The 15,693-nt window shown below is 47.8% G+C and overlaps 1 protein-coding gene across 3 annotated transcripts; it reads left to right on the top strand.

Annotated features, from left to right (window-relative positions):
• Positions 1-687: 687 nt before the first annotated feature.
• On the top strand, positions 688-14,211 carry LOC101167085 (transcription factor HIVEP2). 3 transcript variants are annotated; one of them, XM_011490032.3, is made up of 7 exons: positions 688-1,218; positions 3,770-7,607; positions 7,913-8,073; positions 9,577-9,752; positions 9,839-9,937; positions 10,012-10,775; positions 11,865-14,211. In XM_011490032.3, exons 2-7 carry the CDS (start codon positions 3,870-3,872, stop codon positions 12,237-12,239), a joined length of 5,313 nt encoding a protein of 1,770 aa, XP_011488334.1. In that variant the 5' UTR covers positions 688-1,218; positions 3,770-3,869; the 3' UTR covers positions 12,240-14,211. The 3 variants fall into 3 exon arrangements, with proteins under 3 accessions (XP_011488334.1, XP_011488335.1, XP_020569328.1); XM_011490033.3 differs by having other exon boundaries at positions 688-823; XM_020713669.2 differs by lacking the exon at positions 688-1,218 and adding an exon at positions 1,840-2,335.
• The last annotated feature ends 1,482 nt before the right edge of the window (positions 14,212-15,693 follow it).

The following is a 15,693-nucleotide window of genomic DNA, read 5'->3' on the forward strand; positions in this document are numbered from 1 at the left end:
CGTAAGCCCGTTTGTTTAAGCACAAACAAACAGCCCAAACAGCATGGACCTCACTTATGCTTCCAGCCCTCTCACTCAAGGTTTTCACCCCAAAACTCCCCACATCCCATGAGCCTTACAGCCGCTACAGTGTTTTTAACCTTAAACCACAAAAACTGAATCGTACAAATGTAAAAAGACACTTCTTTGGGGAAACGTAGAGTTCTTGTCATTAAATCAGAATTATCCCATTTTTCTGACCCCCCCGCTAGCAGATTTTGTTTTCCCTCATCTATCAGCATGTTTGACTTATTTCTGGGGTTCTGCTTTGGCGCGTAAATAATGTAAATGTTATGTAAGGGCTGTCGTCTCCGCGCATCCCTGTCTGCGCGGCCCTGATGCGTTTGTGGTCGTGCAGAACACCCGCTGGGGGGTTTTGGGGGCAGAAAGCTCCGGACAGATACATCTGGATTTTCTGTCGTCTCCCGGTGTTTCCGGCTCAACCCGCAGCTGGAAACAAATGACAGGTTTCTGAATGTCTGACAGAGGAAGCGGCGGGCGCCGCTTTCGCGCGCAGCTGCTCATCATTTCTCTGCTTCCCCCCCGTTTTTCTCCGTTAATGACACCCTCATCACGACTCCTCTCCATTCACAAAGCCAACCCTGCGGTGACGCGCAGACCTGGCTCAGCAGAAGCACCCCCCCCCCCCCCCCCCTTCTAAGCAGAGATGCTGCAGGAAATGTACATTGAGAGCGGCGGCAGAGTGTGATTAGGCTCCTTCCCGGTTCCGTTCTGATCTGCGCGTCAGGCTGGATGGAGAGCAGGAGCGCGCAGATGTCCCCAGGTAAGAGGAACGGCCTGAGCGGCGCGGTGACGTCTGACTCCGAGGGTCACGACAGCGGCCGGCCCCCCCGGTTTGTGTGGAGAGCGAGGCAGCCGCTGCTTCAGAGGGAGACAGAGGGGGGAAAGAAAGCGTCCTGAAACGTGGGCTGTTGTGTAATCCCTCCCAGGGCCCCTTTGCTATTTTTGTGCCTGGGTCCGCGCGTCACGGTTGGGTATTTTCTCCGGTGACTCGCTGGCATCTATAGCTCTTCAGACGCACAGGAGCTGCGACACTGATGGACTTGCTCCTCTGCTTTTGGATGGTTTGTCGCCCATGAGGAGATCGGAGGAGCGGAGCTATGAGGAATGTCCCATGTGACCGTGGAAATGGGACGGGGGGGGCCGCTCCAATGTCAGGTTTGTATGAGGATCATTTGATGTGTGGATGTCAGCTGCGGGGAGGCTGTGGGGCTTCGTGTCGCTGCCGGACTGTTGATTCATTGTTCAGCAGAGCTCCGCGCACCGCCCGCCTCCTCTCGTGATATGGACCTCCTGCCCAGCTCCCGTTAACGGCTAACCGGACTGCATCCCATGATGTCATGCATCGGCGGCAGGCGCTCGCGGGCTCATTGTCTTCTCCGGGATGAGCTCCATGAAGGTTCAGATGCCCCAGTCATCCCGAAACCCACCTACTGCCACCCACCTCCCTCCTGTTGGCGCGCGTCATTGCCGCTGTGTCACATACTGGCGCGCGTTGCCGGGAGCGACGGGATTCAAACCGGACTGCCGCTGCCTCAGAGGTGTGCCGCGTGTCTCAGGGACCCGTCCCACCGTCACTCTGCGGAGGATGAAACCAACCAATGAGGGTCACCTTGAGAGGGAGCTCCCTACCAGGCCCCTGAATGTGGCTGCCCCCTCCCTCAGAAAACCATTTACCTCTGTAAACCTCCCTGTTTTCAGCGTGGACCCCCCCCCGCAGCCATCCATCATCCCTGGCTGTAGTTCACCGTGGAAGCCCCCCCCCCCCCAAAAAAAAAATCTATGTAGAAGCCTGTGAAAGAAAAGAAGGGGGGTGTCACCTTGGACACCCTCCTCCAGAGCAGTGAGAGGTGTGCTAACAAAGGAACAGAGAAGCAGAGGATGACCCAATTAGAGGAAACTCGGAGGGTCTGAACCAGATCCTTTTCCAGAACCTCACGGAGGACGCCACTTTGACACTGAGAGGATGGAGGGGACCCGACCTCAGAAACCTGCCCGCCACCATCCGACGTGACGCCAGAGGGACGGGATCCAGACCAAAAGCGTCCATGTGTGTGCACGTGGTGACATGTGAAACACAAACCGGACTCTTCAACTCTCTCCAGGAGGGATGAAACAGTGAACAATGCGCTCCTAAAATCCCCAAACCTGCAGGAACAGCGGCGCCAAACTAAAAAGTTCTAAAAGGTCGAATAAGATGTTTAGAGTCGACGTGCAAAGCGACTAAAAGTGTCCTGCTATGCAACAACTTCACACGCTAACAACCCATGAGCAGGTTTGTTATAAATCTACAAAGGAAATACAACTCTGCCCGGCAGAACATGGCTGCTTATTACACAGCTAAAGTCTGGACTACAACGAGGGAACAGAACCCACATTTCCACAAGTTAAACAGACTTTCTGACAAACTAAAAGAATTCAGTTCTGGGGATGCCAGGACGCTCGATCTAATGGCGCTTATCAGAATTCCCTCACTGCGTCTGGCCGGTCGCCATTCTGTCCGAATTTTTTATCCCAAAAAATCCAAATTTCCCCGAAGTCTGTGTTGATGCTCACTAGATTGGCAAATACAGACCCCAATGGGTTGTGTTTGAACGATTTGTTATTTTAAAATGTTCTGTAAATGTGTTATTTACAGATCCTCCAGGTTCTCCTCATCAGAGTGGATTCATAAACAGTCTTCGTTCTATGAGGTCGCGTCTGAATTGGGTTCTATTCCAGGACATTGGATAGTCCCGCCCCCTTAAGGGTTTGTCAGGGAGGAGTGAGGGAATTCGGACTCAGCCACATGTACTCAGACCATAGAAGAGGATGCTAAAGAGCTCAAACAATGATAATCGTACGGCAGGCGTGTCAGCAAGCTGAGCTGAACTTACATGAAGAGCCTAACACGCTGCACGCATGTTTAGGCAAACATACGTCACTCTTTAAAATACATTCTGGTTGCAGACAGATGTTAACCTGAACGGCTTATTGGAGCTCTAACTGTGCCAGAGAGACGTTGCAGCACCTTTCAGTGGTTTACTCTGAGACCTGAGAGGAGCTTACGCAGTCATCACTGCCCAATCGGGATGGAAGGACTTTGAGTTCAACATAAAATAGTTTTGATTTGATTCACAGGAGAGAAAAAAACAATGTTTCTACCTAAAAAAATGATTTAAATTGTTGACTTTTGCCTCTTTTGTCATGAATGAAATCTGTTCTCCCTGAGCTGAACACAATCCTGACTGCACCATGAAATCACCAAGTCTCTGTAACTAAATAGTACAAAAACAAACCTCTCCCTCCATCTTCTGCACTGACTGAATAGATCAGCATAAAGTTCATGTAAAAGCTGTTTCTCTTGTTTCCCATTAACTCTGTCTCGGTTACAGACACACACAGACAGACTAAACCCGGTTTTTGGTACTGGTATGGGCCTCTGAAGGGTTTCGTGAACGTTGGGGTCTCTGCCAGAGCTGGCATGGGGTACCTCAGTAATAAGACTCAGTATTTTCCTTTCCTGCTGTGTTGAGGCTCATTATGAGTTTTATTCTCTTGTTTTATTAGGTGGACTTTTGGGAAACAGCTCTAACTTTTAAGCTGCAGTTTCATTTTTGCCTCTTGATTTGTTTTTACAACCACATTGCAGATTTTTATGAGCTTCTATTTTGTTTTATGGGATTCATTCTCAGGTTTTAATTCTTTTTTTCTGTCTCATTTCTTTCAGATGACCCTTCCCTGCACTTCACTACAATGCTAATATCTCCAGAGTTATATAACAGATCTCATCTTTGAAAATCGATCGCAAAGGAAGTAACATTGGATTCATGGAGTCACTTGAAACTACTGCAGGGCTGAAAGGCTCCACAGAGGGTCACGACACGAATGTTCTTCAGAACAAATGCACATCGGAGGCTGAACAGACCAAGAGGAGACCATCGGCCGGTTCTGAAGGTAAAGTCTGGCACCACCAGCGTGGGGAAGCTCAAAGCGGAGTCACATGTGGTTCAAAAGAAATGCCTGACTCAGGGAAATCTGTACAACTACAAGACCAGGTCCCCAAAGGCCAGGCCACCAGTCATCACGATCATGAGGTACATTCAGCACCGTCCAGTAAGCTGCTTTCTGCAGGAAGACAGAAGGTTGCAGCACAGCCTCTAGGAAATGCATCTCACAGGAAGTCCCCCGAAGTCCAGCAGCAGAGTTCTCCATTGGGAACGGATTCGCTCTTGGAGGCAACATCCAGGGCCGAGCAGAAAGCACAAAAACCTGGGAAGTATGTATGCGATTACTGTGGGCGGGCCTGTGCCAAACCCAGCGTGCTGAAGAAGCACATTCGCTCCCACACCGGAGAACGGCCCTACCCCTGCGTCCCCTGTGGGTTCTCCTTCAAAACGAAAAGTAATCTGTACAAGCACAGAAAGTCCCACGCTCACTCCCTCAAAGCTGGAACACTGTCGCTTTCAGAACTCGGTGCCTACGGTGTCAACACGGATCAGGGGTCTTTCGAAGGGGAAGGAGAGGGATTCTCTGATGCAGAGCAGAGCACGGACACGGACGAGGACACCCTCAGTGACCCACTGCTGCTTCTGGACTCGCCAATGGAGGGATCTGATTACACAGCAGTGAAAGTCCTGAATCTCATCGCTCAGAAAAAGGGAGCCACATCAATGTCACCCCAGGAGGGCTTATCCCAACCCCAAGAAATCAATGCACCTCCAATCCCAGCGGAGGCTGGCCGTGCAATTCAGTCCTGCACTATCAAACAAAGGCTTGCACTTCGACTTTCTGAAAAACGAAGCAGCGACTCTGAGAACAACCTGTCGCTCCCAAGCCAGTCAAGCAAAGGAAGCACTGACTCAGGGTACTTCTCTCGCTCTGAGAGCTCTGAACACCAGACAGGTCCTCCAAACGCAAATGCAAAGTCCTATCAGGAAATCATGTTTGGAAAGTGTTATCGGCCAAGCCCCAAACAGACCTCAACTTTTGCTGCTTGTAGTTCCGAGTCATGTCACGAGTACACTGAGAAGCTCTCAGAAAGAGGCGTCTCGCGAGTTTTCACCCAAGAAAAGGAGACTGTTGAGTCTATCAAAATAAACACAAAGTCACTGATAAGAGACGAGGTGAAGGAGCTGCAGTTAGACCCTGAAATGGGACCGCTCATGAGAAGCAACTCTATGCCAACATCTTCAGCGGTTGGTCTGACGATGCCACAAGCGCTCCGAGGCAGCCACTCGTTCGATGAGAGAACAGGCACCGGGGGCATGAGGAGACTTCAGCGGCAGGCTGCTTTTGAGACACACGATGGCCACACGGATGCTGACAACCACGGGAAGATGGGGGAGGTTAGCGTTTCCCCCGTGGGGCTGGAAATGGAAAACTACTCCCTCGTGGTGACCAGTATGACCCAACAAAGACATGCGGTGGAACTGGCAACACGGAAACGTCGCAAAGAAAAGAGGGAAGAGGAGGAAATGCCGGGCCAATATGAAGGCCATCAAGAGCAGTGTGAAGACATGTTGGAGTCAACCAAAGACTATGATTTAAAACAAGCAGCAATGGGCATTATTGCTCTAGGGAGAGGATATTCGGAGAGGTGTGACATGGACCTTTCTGTCACCCCTGAAATGTCAGCGCGAAAAACCTTAGGGAACGTCATTTCTGTGATTCAGCACACCAATTCAATAACCAAGCCTCACGTTGAGCAGTCAGAGTATTTTAAATATCACGGTCCGAGATCGGAGGGCATCCCTTCGTATCAGCTGATGGAGGCAAGCGACTCTTTCGAGATGGAAGGTGACGGCAGGTCAAGGCAGTCTGTCCAACTTGGACCCAAACTTATTCGACAGTCCAACATACAAGTACCAGAAATCCGGGTCACCGTCGAGCCTGATAGTCCAGAAAAAGCTCCAGAGGTGCAGGTGAAGGAACCAGAGAAGCACACAGATGAGTTTCAGTGGCCTCAAAGGAGTGAAACTTTAGCACAATTCCCTCCAGAAAAGCTCCCTCCAAAGAAGAAAAGGCTTCGCTTAGCAGAAATTGAGCACTCCTCGGGCGAGTCTAGCTTCGAGTCTGCCTGCACCAGTCTTTCCCGCAGCCCGAGTCAGGACAGCAATCTGTCTTACAGCTCCACTTTTTCCTTTGACAGGGAAGAGAACTTAAAGTCAGCCTCACCAGCCAGGCAAGATGAATTTGGCAAACCCCTGGAGCTCCTTGCTGTGCCCGGCAGTGGGCACTCCCTGTCTGTGCTCAGCCAGCGGCAACAGCACGAAATGAGACGCTCTTCCTCTGAGCAAGCGCCATGCAACTTGCGCAAAGACTTCCCAGAGGTTCGGAGTGTTTCATTTGACTACGGCAGCCTTTCCCCAACGTCCAAAGTTAGACACACAGACGTCGGCGAAGTCATTGAGAAAAGGAGGGTGAACTTGGTCCGACAAGAGTCCTTGAATATGGACACAGAGGTGCCACAAGCGCTCCCACAGTACCTAAGCACCACCTCTTCTCTGTTCCCAGCTGTTCTACCGCATGCTTTGCCAATGTTTTCCACCACAAATGTGTTTCCCCAGCTGCCACAACCAAGCTTGTTGGTTCCCGTTCGAATCCAGACCCATGTGCCGTCCTTTGGCAGCATCACGTACACCTCAGTATCTCAGATTGTTGACAATATGTATGACAGCGTGAGATCTGTTACTGCAATTCTTCAGAGTCGGAGTTCACAGTTCTGTGGAAGTCCTGATCCTCATCATGGACCGTCTCAGCCCAAACCTCTGGCAGTTCAAACTTTCAATTCTGAAGCCCTTGATTTATCATCAGCTAAGCTCAAAACGGGCTTCCCTCTGTCCCTGACCTCCAGAACCATCTCTACCACCAACGCCTCCAGTGGAGGCGCAAGCAAACGTATGCTGTCACCTGCCAGCAGTCTGGACATGTTCATTGAGGTCAAGCAGCAAAAACGGGTCAAGGAAGAGAGAATGTTTGGGCAGATTGTAGAGGAGCTGAGTGCTGTGGAGCTGGGAAAATGCCAGTTAAGTGAGAAGAAGAGTTTAAAAATGCAGACTGCACCAGCAGCTCCCGCTCAGGGGGAGTCATGCAGGACTGCATTTGTCGACCTTTATCAAAAAGGGACGGAGGCCGTCGACCAAGGCGCGGAGGCCTCCTCCTCGCCTCCTCATGTCTTTCTATCAGTCAGCGAAGTGAAGGTGCAGATGGAGACGGGAGCACAGCTGGTTTCCAGCCCAGACATCCTGACCTCAGACACCAAGCATCCTAGGCTCATATCTCACTTTCCAAGTCTTCGCACCACGACAGGTGTAAGCTGGTGTTATCTCAACTTCACTAAGCCGAGCTGCTCTCACGCCGACACCGCTCTTTCCTCGGTTTATGCTACATGGTGCGCGATTTCCCACAATCCCAATCCTCTGGAGCTAAGTACCAGCGCTGCTCTGGCTCTGCTGCAGTCCAGACAGAAGGGAGAAAAGGTCATTTACACCATGGCAGCCATGTGCCCGCCCGGCACGGGGAAGCTCGTTTCATCCCTCCTCTTATGGAGGCAGAGCGCTGAACAGGTGAGGAAAGGGTTCCATCCATCAGTGGAGAGTCATGCATTGTGCTTGTTGTCTGTTGAACTCATCACATTGCATAATGTTACCAAATCTGATACGTTCAACCACCACGTTTGTCAGAGTTTAGATGAAGAATAAAGCAAACCTTCTAAATGGGGTTTTTCAGCACAGCAGGAGATAGTGCGTGTTTACAAAACATGCTGTGTAATTCCATGTGTGATACATAACGCTGGAAGGATCACGTTACAACATCGATGTGGAGGCCGCTCAGAAAGGGTGCTAACGCTGTTTGTGTTCATCTGATTCAGCTGCAGAGGAAACCAGAGCCCAAAGAAGTGGACAACGTCACCTTCGGGAAGAAAGCGAAAGACATCAGCTGCAGAGCCAAAACCGCCAAGGAGGAGTGGAAAGACAGGGAGGCCTCCGCAAACCAGACAGCGCCAACACGGATTAAGATCTTTGAGGGAGGGTCAGTCAAGACGGGAGGCATCAGAACACTTGTCACTTGTGCTCGCTGGAAGTGCCACTGCTTTTGCTGCCGCTATTTTAAGATCTTATCAGCTGTGCTCTTTTTCACCCCCATTTAGAACTAAAAATACACAGGTCTATGCTAAAGTACCAGCCCATGTCTTTATTTACTCCCAAAGAAGCAGACTTCTTTGTAATCCTTTGACAGTTTTTCTTTCTTCATCAATAATATTTTACAAACAGAATAGCTCTTTAACCCAAATGCTCCTAAGAATAACTATGAGGAAAATAATGAAAAGTATGCCTGCACTAGAGTTTTCTGTGTCTTTGACAACGATTACTCTCCTCTAAAAATGAGGTCACTGGAGAGTCGGGTCAGTACTAAAAATGAGAAGAGAAAAAATAACTGCAGACCAGGACGAACGAGATTCCACGTCTGTTTTGATACGACTGACTTCAACAACCAGGAGTCTGTTTGGCTTTAGAATCAGATAAGCAGAGGAAGAGGTGATGCCATCACATTTCATTTTTCTGTGTTCGGTGTTCTCTGGTTCATCGCAGAGGCTTCGTTCCATAAATAACCCACGAAATGTGAAATCTGAACAGTAGGATTAGAGATGTTTTAGGGCGGCAAAACTCCCCACTACGCACTTCCTACACTTTTCTCAGACAGACACGAACATTTTCACACTTTTCTCTCTTGTTTAAACTCAAAGTCCAGGATTATACAATGAACAGAAAGATCTGATCCTGATCAAAGATTTATGTAGATTTGGCAAACTGAGTGTGCAGCTCTGTGCAGGAGACACAGCATTGAGGAGATTGATTGACAAGGTTAACAGCCAATCAGGAAGCAGAACACAAAAAAAGTGCAAAGTTGCATTGAAACAAACCCCCAGAAAGATGAACGGTGATGTATTTTCAGCTTCGTACTAACATAGATGACAGGCGACTATTGATGATGTCATCAAGTGGTTGTGTCGTCCAAATTTGAAGACACTGGTTGTGTCTGAATTCTTTCCCTACTCACTACGAAGCGCGTTCACCATTTTCTAGTTTGTCCAAATCTACAATTCCAAAATCCAGAGCCCTTTATATTTCCCAGAAGTCTCAGCAAAAAAACCAGTGTGCATCCATGCTCACTAGATAGGCAAATATAAACCACAATGCATTGCGTCGGAACAATTTTTACCAAAAAAATGTACTTTTTTTTACTAAACCATCAACGTTTTTATCTTCAGAAGACAGCGGATCATAAAAAATCATCACAAAACGCTCAAATCAATTAAAATTTTTAGTAGTTTTTAGTAGTTAGGGTGGGAAATCTGACATAGTGACTGTTTCTCCATCTCTCTGCTGGGAGGGCTAAATGTAAGGGTTGGGAGAAGCCGTAGAGGTAGGGGAGGAACTTGAATGTCTTTTCAGTGACCATACAAAAGCAAATCTAAAGATGTAATCAGTCACCAAAGGCTGTGTCACATCTAGATCTCGTGTTTCCTTTCAGGTACAAGTCCAATGAAGAGTATGTGTATGTCAGAGGCCGAGGGCGGGGAAAATACATTTGTGAGGAGTGCGGCATCCGCTGCAAGAAGCCAAGCATGCTCAAGAAACATATCCGGACCCACACAGACGTGCGACCGTACGTCTGCAGGGTCTGTAACTTTGCTTTCAAGACCAAAGGTGCGTTCTCTGGGATCCCAGTAAAACCTGCACTTTTATGATGAAACCAAAATGTCCGAGCGCAGTTTTCTGTCTGTGCCCCACAGGAAATCTGACGAAACACATGAAGTCAAAGGCTCACATGAAGAAATGCCTGGAACTTGGAGTGTCAGCAACGATGGACGAGACGGAGATCCAGGAACATGGTAAGAGGCCGACTTTCCATTTAATGGTAGTTCAACACTTGTTCGTCATTTAAGAGTTGATTATATCCAACCAGACTCCAAGGCGGAGGTGGCAGCTACCACCAAACACCAGTTCTCCGACGCTGAAGACTCTGACATCATGGATGAAGAAGCTGACGAAATCGAAGAAGACGAAGATGAGGATGAGGACTACGAGGGAGATTCCACTCCAAAATTGCGCTCAAGAAGCACGAGTCCTCAACTGTGTGGAGCTACTCCTCTGTCAGTCACATCTACAGCTACCGTCCACGGCTGCTCCCTCGCCTCTCTGTCAGGACCCGACACCGCACAACCCCCCCCCAGCAGAACATCTGACCATCCACGGGTCTCGACATTTGACCACTCAGACAAATCCATGGATGAAGACTCCCTAGCAGTCCTGTCTCCAGACCAAACCAACGCCCTCTTTGACCCTTACTCTTCATGTCTACTGTCTCCTGGCTGGGAGTCTCCAATCAGAGAACCATCCCCTTCTCGCTTACGGTTTCCATCCCCGAGGCGGGAGCTCCCCGCTCGAGGTCGTTCCTATCCAAGATGGGATACATCTCCACTGAGGCCCAATTCACCCAGTTTCAAATCCATACAGCACCCCTCCCCAGTCTCACTGGAACGTTCCACTTCACCGGGAACTGAGTTGGTCGGAAAGCGGGAATGCTCAGTGAGGGGCAGGCAGAGGGTGGTGCTTAGGGCGGTGTCCCCACGCAGAGGCTCTCACCAGCACAAAGGGGGCGGGGATAAAACCAGACACCAGACAAAGCTGGAGATGAGTCCACTACCAGGAGCCTTGGATGTGGAAATGGTTCGTATCAGAACATTCATTCCTTTATCCGGGTTGAACTTTATCTCTAAGCAGTTGTTAGTTTGTTTGTTTGTTTTTGTTTTTGTTTTTTTTTTGGGGGGGGGGGGGGGGGGGGGTAATTCCAGAACAACAGATTTTCTGACGTGGGTGGGAAGCATCTCTGGAACCAAACTGAACTCAGATATTTTCAGCAGCTGCAACTGTGGAGAAGCCACTTGTGTGCAAGTTTGCACTGAAATAGAAACACTTAAAGATAAGCTAGACTCAATTAATACCAGGCCACGCCCCAGGTGTACAGGTACTGTTCTACAACTGTCATGCTGTTCCAGGTTTACACAGACCACAAAACCTCTGAATGGTCCACTTGCTAGCTTTGTAGTTGTAGCTACAGTGTTTTGTATTAAAGGGCTTATACCATTAAAAATCAACATTTTTCAGCTTTTAAGTGTTTTATGATCCAAAACAAAAAACAACAACCCCACAGTGGTCTTTTCATCCGTTCATGCATTTCAATATTCCTCTACAAACCTGCTCTCTGAGCTCCTTTCCATGAAAAAGAGCTGGTTCTCACATTGTGACATCACAAAGTGAAGAACCGCCCCTCCCAGGAAGAGTCTGTGCTACCAGCTCCGCCCCCAGGCTAACAGACACACCCACTTTCTCTGTGGAGCTAGCGGTGATTGGCTTAATGCTTTCCTTTTATCTGAACAACATGAACATCCATCTTTGCTAAAGTTCAGATGTTGTTTTCGTGGGCGAGACGCAGACACGCTGCTGAGGCCGGATTTATGATGAGGTGACGGCACCCAAAAGGAGAGAAAGACGGAGCCTCAGAGATCGAGTCGTCTTACGTCTGGCTAGCAAAATGAGCTGCAAAATTACAGAACCGCCAACCAAGTCTTCCGTAGAACCTTCTGGGTACTTTAGAGTTTCAGTTTGGGTCGTGCTAACGTTTTCAGTCATTCCACTGTATCGTAAAACTAAAAAAGAATTTTAAAAAAAGGTTAACCACATTCAGTTGAAATGCATCACTTGTTCTTGTTAGAAAACAGAAAAATATATCTGATTATATTTTTTTTCCTGTTCCAGGATCAGAGGAGCAGCGCGGCCTCCACTCCTTCTGGAGCGTCCTCCTCTCAGCACCAGAACGTCCTCAGCCACCTCCCTCTCCACTCCCAGCAACAGGCCCACAGTTTGCTCCCGCTCGTTCCTGTGGGGGGGCTCCAGACGCTGCCCTCCCCCGGTACCGAGGCCACGCCCTCCCGGGAGCAGAGCCCCCAGAGCAGCGAGGGACAGCTCTGCAGCAGCCGGGAAGGATCCGTCCACGGGCCCGAGGCAGTGGGGGAGGACGTTGGGGAGAGCCCCCCCGAGCTCGGGGTCAGGGACGGCAGGCAGGAGGAGGGCGTCCAAACCTGCTTGAAAGCCATCGCCTCGTTGAAGATCACCACAGAGGACCCTCATTAAATCCAGCCGCCGCGTGGTCTCGGTTTGTGTCGCCCTCCTGCGGCCCTACGGGGGCCGTCTCCGTCCCACCACAGGCAGCAGAGGAAGACTCCGTCTGGTTTGGATGAAGAACGACGAGCTCTTCAGAGGACTGTGAAGCGGTGTAGAACCGCAAGGTGACGAATCATTTCTGGGTGCAGGTGCAATATTATGCTAATCTGCCTTTGTCTGACATAGTATGCGTACAATTGCACATAAATGATATTTATGGAACTTGTAAAAATGTCTTTAACATTTACTTCTTCTTAGATGCATACAGGCAGTGTATGTTGCTGTGTGTGCTCTGAAAATAGACTGTTGTTTGTGTAACCATATCAAGGTGTGATGCAGTAGTCCGGTAACTCGAGGCTATTTATGAGGAGACATGTCTGTGTTTATGAAACAGTCCGACCAAATCTGCAGTAGATGCTTTCTGTGCTGTTTGGTGATCAAGCGGCGAGGGTCTGTGCCTTGTGTTTCTTTGCTTCTGCGCCTCGTTTCCCTTCATCTGGAAAATGTTGGCTGTACGCAGACACGGCTGCACTTCCGCAAACACGGCTGCGGTTCCGCAGCCCGCTTTCAGCAGACACGGCTGCGCATCCGGAGGCCGGTTTCTGCAAACACGGCTGCGCATCCGGAGGCCGCTTTCCGCAGACACGGCTGCGCTTTCGGAGGAGTCTCAGAGGAAAGCGTTTTCTTTATTGTTCCGTCAGCTCTGCTGGAGACAAATGCAGCTTTTTCTTAAACTCATTTTTTGTTGCATTTTCTTAATGTTGTGGTTTTTATCCCGTTACAAATGCATGGATTTGCTTTTGCACAAACATAGAGGAATAATTATGTAATTATGAATACTGTAAGATGTATTTATATATTAGAACGTAAGCACTTATTGATACTGGTAAACATTTGACTACTATTTATATGGTATATCTGTACTTATGCAGCAGTGAGGCAGTTATGCCGTCAACCACTCCGGCTTTTTGATCTCCTTTGGCTTTGATGGAAACGGCTTTCTTCTGCCTCGCTTTAGCCAGATGACCAGAAGCATTTTCATGAACTGTAAAAGATGCACTTTCATCCGTTCGACTCGGTCAGACGAGGAAAAACTGCGCTCTCTGTGGTCGTGATACATTCCACGTGTTCTTCATCGCGCGAAACTCGGTGCACAAAAATCAGAGGGGCTACGATGATCCGCCGGTTCTTCACGCTTCGTCATAACATTTCCTGCAAGTAATCTTACAGTAACTGCATGAGTTATTTAACTGTTAGAGTGCTTAGGCTCAAGAAGTATGGAACTACTCACCAAATGCATTACTGTGTAAATATCTACAAATATATGTGTATTTTTATGATTTAAACTATTTTTGCAGCCTTGAATTCTGAAAACTTTTTATGTGGATTATTTCTATCTCTCAGAGGTAAAATGTCTGCAGCTGTAAAAGGCAAAGGTTTAATGAAGGAATAGCACAGTGTTGATCGTTTAAAAAGTGGTTTAAGAGTGGAATGGAAAAGAAAAAATGTCCTCACTCATGTTTACATTGAAGAGTTGAAAGGTGTTCTCCTCTGCAGACGAAGGCGTCTTCTCGTGGTCATGAAACGCTGCAGACAGTGGCGTGAAGGGAAGCCCTTGCATTTATTAGCCCACACGTCTGAAATGTACAGACGGCGTTTTCTTTGCTTCCTCATGCGTGTCCATGTTCAGCAAACTGCTTTGTGCCTCTGGTGTCTGTGGACGTTTGCTGTGAAAACACACCGAGGACGAATCCGTTTGCCTCCCAGAGTTCATTTCTTTGGAGGGAATCAAACCCTCGCGTAGCCAAACTGTTGTTAAGGTATCTGCATCAAAGGCGAGGGGGACGGGGGACGGAGTGCCTCTTTTATGCTACAAGGAATTTATTGTTTGGTGCTCTACTTTTTCAGATTAAAATCTAAACTGTTTTAAGAAAAAAAAACACTCCCTAAATCAGTTTGTGTTTTATTTCATGAGTCTTTAACACTCTTCCTTTGTCTTCTGGAGAACTTACAATGACCTGGTTTTAGTGATAGAGATGCAGGAATTTATGCATCAAAATCTATCGTTAATGGATAAATAGGAGTTCTGTTCTGTCATGTAACCCTTGTGCTATCTTAGATGACCCCCCCCTTCCATTGACGTGTTCTCCCTACCATGACAAAGGTGGATAAAGGTGGAAAGATGTCATGTAATCCATGGACACCAGTGAAGATCACAAATCATTGAAGAAAAAAGGTTCAGAGCACTGTCTAGTGGGTCTAGATGACCCCACTCCCAATGGTAAAATGCCTAGGATAGAACAAGGGTTAATCAAATATGCAAATCACCAACGTGACACAGAACAAAGCGGAGTCAGGTGGGAGGTTGTTGGTGGAAGGAGAGGAAGATGAGCAGGGAGGGAAAAGGAAAGCTCTTTGGGATCACGACGGATCAGGATTGAATCCATCAGAGGATCAGATCATGGATGTTCTGGAGATCCAGGGAAGCAGATGGAGACGTTTGTGATGATGATGATGATGGTGAAGGGATGCTGACGCTGGAGACACCAGGAAAGAGGAGGATCATGGATGAGGGTTAGAAGGAGGAAGATGATCTGCTGCGGTGAGTAGAAAATGGTTTTATTAAAAAAAAAAAAAAAAAAAAGTAATACTACAGCAAAACACCTAGTTTTAAGAGTAAATACTTACATTTTTTACTAAAATATGAAAAAATAGATTATTTTTCATTTTTCATTGGTGTTTCCAACTAAAGTGCATGAACATTTGGACAAAGACTGTCCTTAATGCTGAACACAAATGCACACATTTCTGAATTATGAGACTGTTCTGGCCTCATACAGGACAAAGGTTTTAATAAGGAATAAATATACCGGTTCATACCAAAAAATAATTCTGTAAAACATGATTTTAAAAAGTTAATCTTGAGTTTAACACAGAATCATTAAAATGAAATACCAAAAGTTTTTACATTTTCTTTTAAATTTGTCTTGATGAGTTCAAAACCTAAAAGTTAGTGTCCAAGATGGGGGGGGGGGGCTCCAAATTGTTTGCAGAGAGGGACAGATTTGTGAAAACGTGCGAGGGCCAACCAGTGGCCCTACATTCTCTGAACCCTTTTTATAACATTAAATATGCAAAATGTACGGAGCCCCTAAAGGGCCAGTGAATTAAAAAAATGGGTGCGCACCAGTTGGTAACGGATGTGCAACTCTGGAAATGGCGTCACGTGAGCAAACTGAGTTTTCCTTTGCTTTTTGACTTGTCTACAAAGAGATTGCAGCTTTGCTTGCTTACCGTCACAATTACATCATCACTAAACGTCATCGTAATTGAGTTTTAAAGTCACGTGGTTTGTTTGCACCAGTTCAGGACAGGTTCAGGAAGAATGAAGATCATCGAGTAAACTCTATTAATATTGGTGAAT

The sequence above is a fragment of the Oryzias latipes genome, chromosome 22, assembly GCF_002234675.1.
Source record: "Oryzias latipes chromosome 22, ASM223467v1".
Taxonomy (NCBI): domain Eukaryota; kingdom Metazoa; phylum Chordata; class Actinopteri; order Beloniformes; family Adrianichthyidae; genus Oryzias; species Oryzias latipes.